The sequence below is a fragment of the Pimephales promelas genome, chromosome 6 (genome assembly GCF_988280905.1).
Source record: "Pimephales promelas chromosome 6, fPimPro1.hap1.1, whole genome shotgun sequence".
Taxonomy (NCBI): domain Eukaryota; kingdom Metazoa; phylum Chordata; class Actinopteri; order Cypriniformes; family Leuciscidae; genus Pimephales; species Pimephales promelas.
The window spans coordinates 32,025,257-32,038,871 of NC_142774.1; the positions used below are offsets into that span (position 1 = coordinate 32,025,257).

The 13,615-nt window shown below is 37.4% G+C and overlaps 1 protein-coding gene across 1 annotated transcript in view; it reads right to left on the bottom strand.

Moving 5' to 3' along the window:
• Positions 1–589: 589 nt before the first annotated feature.
• tusc3 (tumor suppressor candidate 3) overlaps positions 590–13,615 on the bottom strand; it is a 90,307-nt gene continuing 77,281 nt past the window's right edge. The window contains exons 9-10 of the mRNA XM_089132421.1: positions 1,976–2,066; positions 590–712 (exon numbers count right to left, since the gene is read on the bottom strand). Coding sequence (XP_088988547.1) covers positions 697–712; positions 1,976–2,066 — 107 coding nt within the window. The 3' untranslated portion in view covers positions 590–696. The remainder of the gene's footprint in view (positions 713–1,975; positions 2,067–13,615) is intronic.

The window sequence follows — 13,615 nt, forward strand, 5'->3', positions numbered from 1 at the left end:
AGGAAGCTTCAAGGCAGGGTTGACATTATTGTCTATTATGACAGCTAATTTAGATTAAATCCTTAAAGGAAATCATTGCCTCTAAGAAAAATGTCATGGGCTTTAGTTATCAGCCAGTTCTCTTGTTTGAAGTTGAATAAATATGTTAGTTCGGATATTGGATTGAATTTAATTGGATCGGTGGTAGCAGAGTTGGTTTTAATAAAGAAGATTAAAAAAACCCTTTCATGACCTACCCAAAATAATGGGGGAAAAAAATACTTAAATATTCCTTCACAGATTTCAGAAGAGAGAGAGAGAGGGGGAGAACATGAGTGAAAAGGAGAAAAAAAAAAACTGACTGAAGGGGACAAAAAGAGGACACAATCTGCTGAGGCGCGCACAATGGCCTCAAGAGAGGTATCATAAACGGCAATAACAAATAACAGCCTCACACACACACACAGATCCACGCACAAACACGCTTCTCTCCCCGAAAAACCTTCAGGACAAAATCCTCAATTTGCAATTAAAAATGAAAACAAGCAAGCGAACAATTCATGTGGACACTTCGCACACACTTACACACAGACCACGCAGTGCACGGCAGTGGGTTATAGTTCAGTTTATTTATCTTATGTCACACATGCAGTGCGTTACAGTCAAACAGAAGTTGGATCTGAAGTTTTCAGCAGCTTTCACTTTCACTGCATTATCTTATTTAATCAGGAAGCTGAAAGAGAAGGAAAGAGAAGGGAAGAGAAAAAAAATAGTGAGAAGTAAGAAGAGAAGAGTGTGAATGATTAAATGTTCGCTGACTGGAAGTGACGTCATCGTCCAATCATTATGAGAAGATCTCTAGAGACTGTAAAGTCTTAAAAAGACTTAAATGAGTTTTATTTGATCCATTAAGAAGCATTCAGTCTAGACTGATGTACATGATCAGTTCAGCAAGCAAAGGAATGTTTCAGAATTTCTTCAGCGCTATTGAAGGAATCTTTTATGAAAATGAACATTCCCATTCACTTTCATTCACTTTCCTCCTAGGGAAACTTGTAAAGACTCTGCTGCCTTTTCCTTTCTCCAAATACGGACTATACAGTAATATCCTTGGACTTACTCAAGCTAAGTTAACTCCAAATCTTGACAGATTCATTTTTTTTTTTTACATTTACAACTTTCCAGTGTGTAATATTGCTGTCTGAGCATGTAAAAGGTCTGCAGAGTTACAAAGTTCACTCAAAAGGGAGTTATTCTCTAAATCCATGCACACTGTTTCTGAATTTCCTGATATGCTTAAATTGTAGTCTTCACTTTAATTTCAGGAACATACAGACCACAATATCCCTATCATTTAAATAATTCCTCCCAAAAACATACACAAAATAGGGGTGAGGCCTGTCTGAGTTGCATTAGTAGTGTGTTAAAACTAGCCGTTATGGTAAGGGGTGTGATGTTTCCGAAACACGCTCAAAGTGGTTGACTAATCACAACACACTCCAGCCGACCAATCAGAGCACATTGTACCTTTCAGAAGGAGGGACCAGAACTAAAAAGAGCGTTACTGACAGACTGCGAAAAGAGTTGCTGCAATTATTTCATAATAATAATAATGTGTTTTTTGAACAGTCAAACATGAAAACCTATTCTAGTAGACCCCCAAAAAATCTACTTTGAAAAAAGGGCATAATACCTCCTATTTAAAGAAATCGGTTGTGATTGTGATAGAAATTATATGAAATGTGTTTATAGTAATGCACTTACAATGGATGACAAGTTTAAATGTGCAGCTTGTATTCTAATAATAAAAATAAATAACGGTTCATTGTTTAAAACCTTAAAGTTGTCTAAATTGTCATTTAGTTCCAGGGAGATGAACTTATTTATTATTTATTACTGATGTAATTCATCTTAGTGGAGTAAGCTCCATGTAACAGTACTCTGCAAATAATGTTTTCAGTGTGTTTTAACAGTGATAAACTGCATTACATCTTACCTGTAAGGATAACCATGATATTTTGATCTGAAGATGGACAGCAGGAAGCTAAAGAAGAACACCACTAAACCAAGCCCAACAAGACAGATAACTGTAAAACAGAAAAAAAAGCACAGTGAGTGTCACTCTCTTAATGAGCTAAATAATGCTTACATTGATTAAACGTGATTAGTATGCTACAATGGTATTGTATAATGGGATTAAGCCGTTGGTGAAAATCACTTTTCATGATCTTTGATCTAAGAGCTAATCCCAAACAGCCATCTTAAATTACGCCATTACTAATGAATGAAACAATAATCGCTACTTAAATGCTTATAAAACATGCTGCATCAGCTTCTTGAGATAGTGCCCAAAATTTTATAACCTGTTAAATCACATTATAAGTGACTTTAAAGATTAGTCAATGATGCCTTAAACAGTGTGCTATTGGAATAAAAAAAGCTGATGTTTTCAAGGAAAATAAAATAAATCATTTACAATACCGCAGCTTAACACTAAAACTGGTCAGTGCATATTCTTTGCCTACTGCTCCCAAAGAAATCAGTATGCATGCATATTTAAAATCACATACGTTTATGCACTATATGACAAATGCAAAATTTATCACAAGTTTCCTACGCCCCATGAGGCCTTGCGTCAAAAGTGGGCGCGACTTCCGGTTGGAAGTAAACAATGCGCGCGCGATTTGACATACTTCACACACGTTCATTCAACAGTTGACAGTCATTCAAGTTATAGCAATCCAAACTAGCTAACGATGTGGGAACACAACCTCAACGAAATTCAAAAGGGTGAAATAGTAGTAGTTTATTGGGAGTATTATTAACCTTATTAATAATCAATACTCATCAAGTCATGGTGACAGACAGTTGTGCGAGCTGACAAACAATTAAAATAAAAAATACACAATTAGTCATTGTGCTTTGGAGTTTATTCAAAATTATAAATGAATGTGCTACTTGAATACATTAACTGACACATTTGGTTTTCTGTCAACACAGGCTTTGATCCTGAGTTTAGGTGTAACATCAGTAGCGAACAGCCAATCACATGCTGATAGAGTTTATAGAATATTAAGAATTTAAACAAATGTACACAGGAAGATTCGTTGTCTTTTGGGAGGTGATGGAAACTACAGTCATTGGCAGGAACAGAGACGGGCTCTGGCAGGATCACTCTGATTTCGTTTTCAGCCTATGTTCAAAACAATCACGTTGAAGCCACTGAATTAGTTTAGTCCGGTTATATATACAACCGTGAACAGCACATGTTGTCCCTGAGCTCCGTAACGACATCTCTCATAAAGATTTGCGTCTTTAAATAGTAACATAATTCTCCGAAAAACAGCTAGCCTCTTCGCTAACTAACACACAAAATACCATTGGAATGCTACTTCCGCCGCGTCACCGGAAGTTTCACCCACTTTATTTTTTACAGGAGCGCCCCTCTGAAACTTGTGGATAGCATCCAGAAAGACTGCACAAGTTTTTTTTTTTTTTTTACTAATGTCTGAGCAAATCTACATAATCACCTTTAAAAGGGACCTATTATACCATTTTTACAAAATGTAGTCTCAGTTGTCCCCAGGATGTGTCTGAACTTTAAGCACAAAATACCCCACAGGTATTTTACTAACCACCCAATTTTGAGTGGGAGGAAAGAGGGCGGAGGCTTTACAGAAAAAACTAAAAAATCCATTTGATTTTGATTATCATCTCTATCACAGTCAAGCTCATGTGACATTTCAGGTCTTTGTCATCATGGAAGTTCATTATCTGCATGGGTTTTGAAGCCGTATCAGTCTTAACTTCTGATATATGTTTTTCTGAGCACACACATCCAAAGAACACGCACAGAGAGATGGATGCCAGACGGCTCACCCTGTGTGTATTAAACGAAGTTCTCTTTCACGTCCGCGCTAAAACTGTCAAAAACACACAAAGATGTCTGTCTGTGAACATAAACAGCAAGTAAAGAAATCACATGTGTATATTCTCTGTGTATTTGATCTGTGCATTTAAGTGAAAGCAGCGTAATATACAGTACAGTTACCTACTGCTATATATGCTGTTAATATGAATCAAACAACAAAAGGAAAACAGGAAATCACTCAATGCTGCTATTAAATGCTCTGGCGAGGAGATAAACATGGCGGACTGTGTACAGCTCACTGAGGGCCAGGGCCGCATTAAGAGCTCACCATGGGTCCGGGGCTATGAGTTACTGCAGGGCCCCCACCACTCACCAACTACATGAGCTAAATGTTCTATCATTATACAAGTCATTTTATCCATCTATTATATACTTAACAGTTAAGTTATATTACTTTTAACACAATTTATCATCATATACAAATTTAATTCCCACTAAAATTTCATAATTCTCCACAGCCAATCACGGGCCCCCTCTTTGCTAGCCCTATTATTAATGCGGCCGTGCTGAGGGCGGGATCTATGCTAATAGGGCAGAGTCCGTCATCAGCCGTGGGCGGGGTCAGCGCATTTGTGACATCACAAAAGCTAGAAATAGCAAATGGCTTGTTCTCAGAAACTTATGATTTATGGGGATTAAAAAAAGAGGACTGGGTGCATTTTTACTATGGCAGAGTGGTTTTGTACACACACATGTATGTTCAGTGAATTTTGCATAATAGGTCCCCTTAAACATTTCCAGAAAGTTAGCTTTGGCAAGCTGTTTCAAACTCAATTTGAGTTTCAAACCATCATTTTGGCTTAATTTTAAATATCCTTGTCTTAAAAATAAACATTATTCGTTGTTGTTTTGTTGTTGTTGTTTTTTTTGCAGCCCATTAGGTTCAACAAAGAGCTTTTCAAAAAAATATGTTTTCCTGTATTGAGTTAGCTAAATATTTATTGATATCCTTTTTGTTCTAGGTACCTTTTTACAGAGGAAAGTCCTGGTTTCTTTAAAGGCACAAGATGGTTTCGGTATGTGTGTGTGTGTGTGTGAGAGAGTCAGCAAGTAAGTAGTAAACATATTAAAGAGCGAGGCAGTGGCAGCTGCTGTTTAGCTGAATGAGAAGCTAATCAGAGCTTAATCAAAGTGTGTTAACCTCCTCAAAAGAGAGGGGCACCTCCAATTACACCACACCACCAGCACTGTTCCCCTCCAGATTAGTCATCCAGAAACACCCTCTTATCCTGGGATCACACATACACAGAGAGCTCTTAATTTAAAGTTTCAGTATCTACTGAACTTCCCTAAAGACTTGTTTTCAAGGCTACATTCGACAGCCTTTACTCTGAGACCTTGATGTTCTCGAGCCTATTATCATTTCCCTCCACGTTACACAAGCCTTCCCATAAGACACGCGGTTGTAGCCGCAAAAGGACTCTGCATTTCACAAAAATGACGAACATGACTAACTGAGATGTGACATTTAAAAGCTGCTAAACATTTACTTTCAGGGTCGTCTGTGTCACGGGGTAACTAATGCGATGTTGCTAAAGAACAGCACTCTGGTGCAATCACATTTGGCTGACTTTCCTACAACTGGATGGAGTCGCTTGCCGTAAATGTTTCTGCGGGGGGAGTGGTGTTTTAAAGTACAGTGTCACTACTCCGGCAATCTTCATTTAACATTTTCCTATTTGAAATGCTTCGAGATCAGTGTGTTTCCTTGACGACCACTGGGTTTGATCAACCACTCACTGTGCAAGTTCTTATTCTGCATAGCAGCAATTAACATTTTTAAATCACCAGAGGTCGAGGGTTTTTGCATGTACGGCACTGTCTGTTTTAGATAGAAGTAAAAGTACAAAAATTATACAAAATTAAATGAATGGTTCACCCAAAAAAGGTGTTTTTTTTTTCAATACAATGAAAGTCAATAAGGTCGAATGTTGCTTTGGACCCCATATTATTTTGATCCAGAAGAGAGTCAGAACTTTATTATTAGGTGAACAGTTCCTGAATATTATTTTTTTCAATTTTCTATGGAAACAATGCAGACTGCCGACATCAGTTAAATGGTATTTGGAACACAGATTGGATAGTTTGAGATTGTAAATTAAGGCTCCAGGAATGCACGTAAACACGAGTTTATTTAGTTGTGGAGGTATATGACATTGTTTATGATCATAAATGCAGGTTTATTACATTGCTGCTTTTTGGTTTATGGACCAAACATCTGGACCATCTGGACCAGCTATCTGGTGCAAATCTGCTAGCTTCCTGTTGCGAGCAGTTTTAAAGCACAACTTTGAACTTATTATTATTATTTTTTAATATTTTTAATACGCATCAACTTTCTGGACTAATCATTCGAAACCTTTTTGTTAGAAAACATTGAAACTGTCACTCTTCACTAGTTATTGCACTAGTTTTTTACTTGTGAATGTTTTATTTTCTCCCTAATGGCCCAGCACTCAATAGTTTGCCTTTGGCTATGCATTAAATATAATTTTTTTTTATGATGATGAGCCTAATAAGATACTCCATCTGCTTTCTTTACAAATGTGTTTAATGCTGTATAATGGGCTATTCCCTCTAAACCGTCTGTCCCAAATGTATTAATAGGCTTTATAAAATTACTCTTGGTATGCTAAGGAATATACGGAGATTAATTCTATCTGCAACATGAAAGAAAATACATTTTGCTCATCACAAAGTGTTAACCAGTAAGTTGTTGAATGAAACGCACTTAAAAGTCTATGAAGCGATCATTGTCAGACTTCTTTATGTTTACATGACCAATGTTAGATGGGGAGTTGTTTTGAAACAATCATTATTTCTGTAATTACACACTTAATTTGTATTTAACCTGCAAACTAAATTCAATTATGTGAGCCCTTTCATTTTTATTGAGTATTTTGTGTACTGAGCAAAACTCAACAGGCACTCAATTTTACTAGTTGTTGGAGGGCAGTGAACAGGATTTTTCTGCATATAGGTCGACCCCTCTAACCTTGTTGGGGAAAAAAAAGTCAATATTCATTATAGTCTCTAAAGGTGTTGCATTACTCAAGCATTTTACAGTGTGTTGTTATGACTGGTGGAAACAAACTATTTTTTTTTCTGTTAGGCAAGGACCTGCATTTAAGCGGACTGCCTTTTTGTGCTGGAATGTTTTCTGCTTACAAGTACAAATATTTAGTTCTTTAAATATATCCAGTAACAACACCTCAGCATTTACCATCAGCATATGCTTTTGTAGAGGCATTAACAGTGAGGTTATTTTGTTCCTAGAAAAAAAAACCCATATGAAATATTTCTACTGTGCGTCAAGTTATAGCTTTGGGATGAGACCTGAAAAAGAGTCTGTTCTGGAAGTGACCTATGATGCTAAGATGAGTTTTAATACATTGCTAACGTTGAGGCTACATCTCACAGAATGTTAACTTCAGCAATGGTAAAATCGGAGATTCTGTATCCTACTTTATTTTCAATGGAAATGCATTGGTATAAATAATGACTTATATACTGTTTTAGAATTGCAAAAAATGTACTCAATGGGCCCTATTTTAACGATCTGAAACGCAAGTATCAAGCGTGAAGCGCAAGTAACTTTGTGGGCGGGTCTTGGGCGCTGTTGCTATTTTACCGGCGGAATAAATGACTCTAGTACCCGAAGCAAGTTTAAAAGGGGTTGGTCTGAAGTAGCTTCATTATTCATAGGTGTGGTTTGGGCATAACGGGAAATAAACCAATAAGAGCGTCGTATCACATTCCCTTTAAGAGTATGATGAACGAGGTGCGCTTGTTCAATGGCGCAATTATATTATAACGGCGCATTTACCAGGCGCGCTGCACAATCGGTTCACAGCCGAGGAGATCGATGTTCTCGTCAGGGCCGTAAAAGAAAGAGAAGTGGCATTGGGGATAGGACAAACACACCCAAATTAGCTTCGGTTAAACATGCATATAATAGTTTGGGTAAATGTGTAAGCTTCATGCCTATTTTTCCTATCGTCGTGGACACAACAATGATTTCCCTCATGTTTTATTATTTTTCCATATAATAATGTATCATTTGCAAAAAGTAAATCTGTGTAGATGAGAGAATCATCTACAGTGTATGCGCTTTTGTTCACACTCTGTATTATGGCCAAGCATGCACGCTTAAGGGGATAGTTCACCCAAAAATGAAAATTCTGTCAGTATTTACTCACCGTCATGTTGTTCCAACCACGTAAGAGCTTCGTTCATCTTCAGAACACAAATTAAGATATTGTTGATGAAATATTAGAGCAGTCTCATTAGTCCATAGGCTTCTTGAGGGATTGAAACTTGACGGCCTCGAAAAGTTATTAAAGAGAAGGAAAATAATGGTTGAAATAAAGTCGTTATTTTTGTTTGTTTTTTTTTTCGCACAAAAAGTGTTCTCGTCGTTTGATAAACTTAAGATTGACCTACTGTAGTCACTTGGACTATTTTAACAATGTCTTTAATAACTTTTCGAGGCCGTCAAGTTTCAATCCCTCAAGAAGCCTATAGACTAGAGTGAGACAGCTCTCAGATTTCATCAAAAATATCTTAATTCGTGTTCCGAAGATGAACGAAGGTCTTACGGGGTTGGAACAACATGAGGGTGAGTAAATACTGACAGAATTTTCATTTTTGGGTGAACTATCCCTTTAAAATAGCATCTGAATGTATGCGCAACACGCCACTGACTTTAGACTAGGTTTCTTCTGGTAAGTGGCGCAATTGTTTTTTGGAACTGCAAAATAGCACTAGGGAATGTTTGCGCCGAAACACAAAAAGCGCAAGTGTACAAAGTAATTTGCGCTGGGTGCAAGATAGAGCCCTATTAATGTTTAGGCAAACCCCTGTGGAAAAAAAAAAATTAACAAACATTTTCATAACGTAAAAATATGAACACAGATCTGTTCAACGCGAAAGCGCAGAGGATAGAGCAAAACAAAACACCAGTCACAAATTAGAAGTCGAGACCAGAGGAGCTTGAGTTTGTTGCCCAGCCCTGTTTGTTTGAACCGCGAGAGGCGTCAAAGCTTATGCTACTCCTGCATACTACGTCATACATCTCGACTTGTGCAGGCCGTCTGCCAAAAGCTAGCTATTTTAGTCGATAAAGTTTGAAATATGGATAATTTTTCTTACACGAATGCATAAGGCCTTTATTAAAAGCACGAGGAGCACTTTTATCATGGATGTGTGCACTTTAATCTTTGTGACATGCACTTAAAAGCACACACACATATGCATGCATATGCAAATGCATGATGACACAAATGCACGTATCTCAACAGTCAGAACTTATTACTCTAACCCCATCACATAAATTAGTCACTGCTCTCTTCTCATGTACCTCCAGTGGCTGACAGAGGGTCACCCTGGAGTGCATACAGAGCAAACATCTGCCTCATCTGCAGGGTCTTCCTCCTCCTTTCACACCCCAGGGGAAGAACTTTAAGATGGGCACACAACCCTTCTCTCTTCTCCCTCTCTCTATGAATAACTTAAGTCTCTGTAAAATGACCTCTCTCCTCACCAAAGATCCCTGAGACTGACTGATGAGATTATAATAATGCAGATTCATTTATGACTAATGGTCAATTAACAGTGACAGGTGTAGGAAAAGCCCAGTGCTGAGGTGCCACCGCCGGTTTAATGATCTGCTGCACTAATGTGACCTCTGAACCCCGTGCCACGGCCCTGGTGTGGCAGATGATGGCTGCAGCAAATTTGGGTGGCGTAGGGGAAAATGTGAGACACAACCTCTGGAGAGAGGAAGTCAAGAAGTTACGTGTCACTAAAACACTCGCTAATGTGAGCTTTATGAAGGATATGAATCATTTCAACACATTCACCTGTCTAGATCAAGTCTAATCTTATATAAAACATCTTACTGTGAAATACTAGATTTGCATTTCCTGGAGGAAATACCAGAGCTTAGATTTTGGTTTTGTGTAAATGAAATGCCACATCAGATCTGCTTTAAACATCGCAAATGCATGGGGACCACATTATGCGACACCATCTTTGCATTGTAAAGATGGCTATAGATAATGGCGGTGTTTTTTTGCATAATATTCAAAATGATTCGAGTAACAGCTACTCGGTTCAGTATAAGTAACCCAATCCAATCCACTTCAGTGGTTTTAAAAAGGTTAAATGACAATTACAAACTGAATTAATGAATGTACATTTAATGTGTTTTAAATATAGCACACTAATGTAACCCACTACAAATAGAGTTTTAATTTAATTTTGCCAACATAATTAGCAATTTAAAAGCCATATTTGAAGATTACCAGATATACAGTAAATTAGCAGGATTTATAATTGAAAGAAAAAAAAACTAATCAATCATTATGCAGATAAATACAAGAAAACTAAATAGATTAATGGTAATTTAGTGTGCACTTATTACCATGACTAATGCTGTTGGTTAGATTTTGAATTGTAATGGTTGAAGGATTGTCAAGTTTAAAGGGATAGTTCACCAAAAAATAAAAAATTCTGTTATCATTTACACACAAGTTTTTCCAAACCTGCACGAGTTTCTTTCTTCTGCTGTACACAAAATAAGATATTTGGAAAAAATGCCACTAACCAAACAGTTGATGGACCCCATTGACTATTTTTTTTCATACTATGGAGGCCAGTGGGGCCCTTTAAGTGTTTGGTTACTCATATTTTTCAAAATATCTTATTTATTGTTCAGCAATTCACACAGTTTTGGAACAACTTGAGGGTGAGTAAATGATGCCAGAATTTCCATTTTTGGGTGAACTATCCCCTTAAGCCCTTTCAAAAAGACATACAATAAAAATAAAAAGCAGGTTCTGAAGAAGATGATAAAATACATTTTGATGGAATAACACTTGGAGCTGTGGTCAGGTGTTTCTAAAAATTACTGTTTCATAACAGGAATGCACACTAAGTTGCCGTTCACATAGAACAAATTTGGTAACTCTTTACTTGAAGGGGTGTGCATGAGACTAACATGACACCTTCATAATCATGAAATGACATATGTTAAAGGGTTAGTTCACCGAAAAATGAAAATTAAGTCATTAATTACTCACCCCCATGCTGTACCAACCCCGTAAGACCTTCGTTCATCTTCGGAACACAAATGAAGATATTTTTGATTAAATTTGAGAGCTGGATCACTCCTCCATTGACTTCCTAAGGGACTAGTACTTGACGGCCCATAAAGTCAATGAAGAAAATGTTTAAATATTCCATGTGCCTACAGCGGCTCAATTATAAGTTTATCAAGTGACGAGAAAACTTTTTGTGCGAAAAAACCCCATAAATAACGACTTTATTCGACTATTCCATTACTTCCTTGTGGGCCTTGAGACGAGAATTGAAGAGATTTCCAGAACGCATGCGCGAGAACTGAGCTGAGGACGTTCTTCTTCGACTACTACTTGTTACCGGCTACTCACCGCTAGTATTACCGCCCCCCTACCGTATAAGATGACGTGCTGATATAGCTGGAAGTGCAAAACTTTCTGTTTACAAGCAGAGGAAGACGCGCGCTGTACATACACGGTTCAATTAGCGTATTTTCCGCACTATAAGGCGCACTTAAAAGCCTTTAATCTTCTCAAATACGACAGTGCTGTGCGCCTTACAATCTTATACGGTAGGGGGCGGTATTACTCCTAAGCGGTGAGCAGCGGGTAACAAGAAGTAGTCGAAGAAGAACGTCCTCAGCTCAGTTCTCGCGCATGCGTTCTGGAAATCTCTTCAATTCTCGTCTCAAGGCCCACACGGAAGTAATGGAATAGTCGAATAAAGTCGTTATTTATGGGTTTTTTTCACACAAAAAGTTTTCTCGTCACTTGATAAACTTATGATTGAGCCGCTGTAGGCACATGGAATATTTAAACATTTTCTTTAATGACTTTATGGGCTGTCAAGTGCTAGTCCCTTAGGAAGTCTATGGAGGAGTGATCCAGCTCTCAAATTTTATCAGAAATATCTTCATTTGTGTTCCGAAGATGAACGAAGGTCTTACGGGGTTGGTACAGCATGGGGGTGAGTAATTAATGACTTAATTTTCATTTTTTTCATTAGTTAACATTACATTAAACTGTCAGGTGGTTGGTTTTGACATTGGCTGTCATGAAGCCGTTTTAACTTTTTAATGACAAATTTAATTAGTACCACTGTAGTTGAGGTCACGAAAAAATATTAATGACACAGTTATAATGGCCTCATGACAGCCAATGTCAAAGCCAACCACATGACAGTTTAACTTAATTTTATGTCAAGTTGTCATGACAAAGACACTGCCAGGTTATGATGTATTGGTTTATGTCAAGATGTCATAACAAAGACATCTCAAACAATGTCATATTTGCATTCAAAATGTCATTACTGAGCGAAAGTCACTTAATGACAATTGTCATAAACATGACTTCATATTCAAGACATATGTCATGCCATGGTTATGAAGGTGTCATGTCAGTCTTATGCACACCCCTTCAAGTAAAGTGTTACCACAAATTTTTCCATTCCACAGCGCTACTTTTCCATTATTTTTCAATGTAAGCACGAGCTAGACGGACGTCTTTAACCATTGGGTTCAAGTCTCGCGTTTTTTTGCGGCATCTCAGCATGGATCAACATTCTCAAAACATGCCACTCAAGTTAAACTTAAAAAAAAAAAAAAAAAAAAAAAAACGTGTCTCTAGACGTTGCACATTTTTGTTCCACTGACCTGCGTCTCGCATTTTTTACAGTAAAAAAACATGTTCTGTGTGAACCAGCCCTAAGTTATAATTCTATTCATTCACTGTTTTCAAATTAGGTAATTATGATTCAAGAAACTAATTCTAAAACAGAATTGCTTCTATTTTCATCTCAAATAAAGCTTTTTATGTGCTTGAGTGGTATTTAGCACGTCAATAAATGACGTGTGCATGACATAATATTCATGACTGCTAACACTCCTGCCTTACACACAACCACCCACACAAACACAAATTGCAATTTCCACAATTATACACTCCTGCTGACACACAAATACAGTAATTACAAGAATTTGTTTGCCAGCATCTTGCATAAAGAGCTCACTTCTCTGTCTGAGTAGTCTAAAATCAGAAACAAAAAGCACTCCCCTTGTTTGTCATGGAGGTGAGTTGGAAACCAAGCCAAAAATAACTCGTCATTTACATAACTCAGCATTTACATATTACCCATAATTCATACCATTAGCATATCAAAGCTGGGGATGACTCTTTGGAGGTGGGATGGAGGCCATCACATTAAGTGCTCTCCACAGCTAATGCAGTGATAATACATGGAAAGCTATTCGTCTATCACAGTCTGTCTTTATGGGAACCCCAGAGAAGCACTTCAAGATGGGGAGTGAGAATGAGTTTGATGTGAGAAGCTCAGAGGAAAAAAGAAAGTCATGTAACGCAAACTTGTAAGTGGGACAGTGACTCAAGCTGGAGGTGATATCCAGGGCCACACACCTATGCAAGATGCATACTCATGCTCAGTCAACACAACCAAATAAAATATACATGCACACACACTATTAATATGCAAAGGGAAAAAAAATGCTGCTTTTATTCTTGTTATAGGACATGGCTATGAAAAGCATTCAACAAATATATTTTTTTCAACATTCAAAATGCTCTTTTTGACATAATCATTGAAAGAAACTATTTTTTTTTTTTTTTTAGC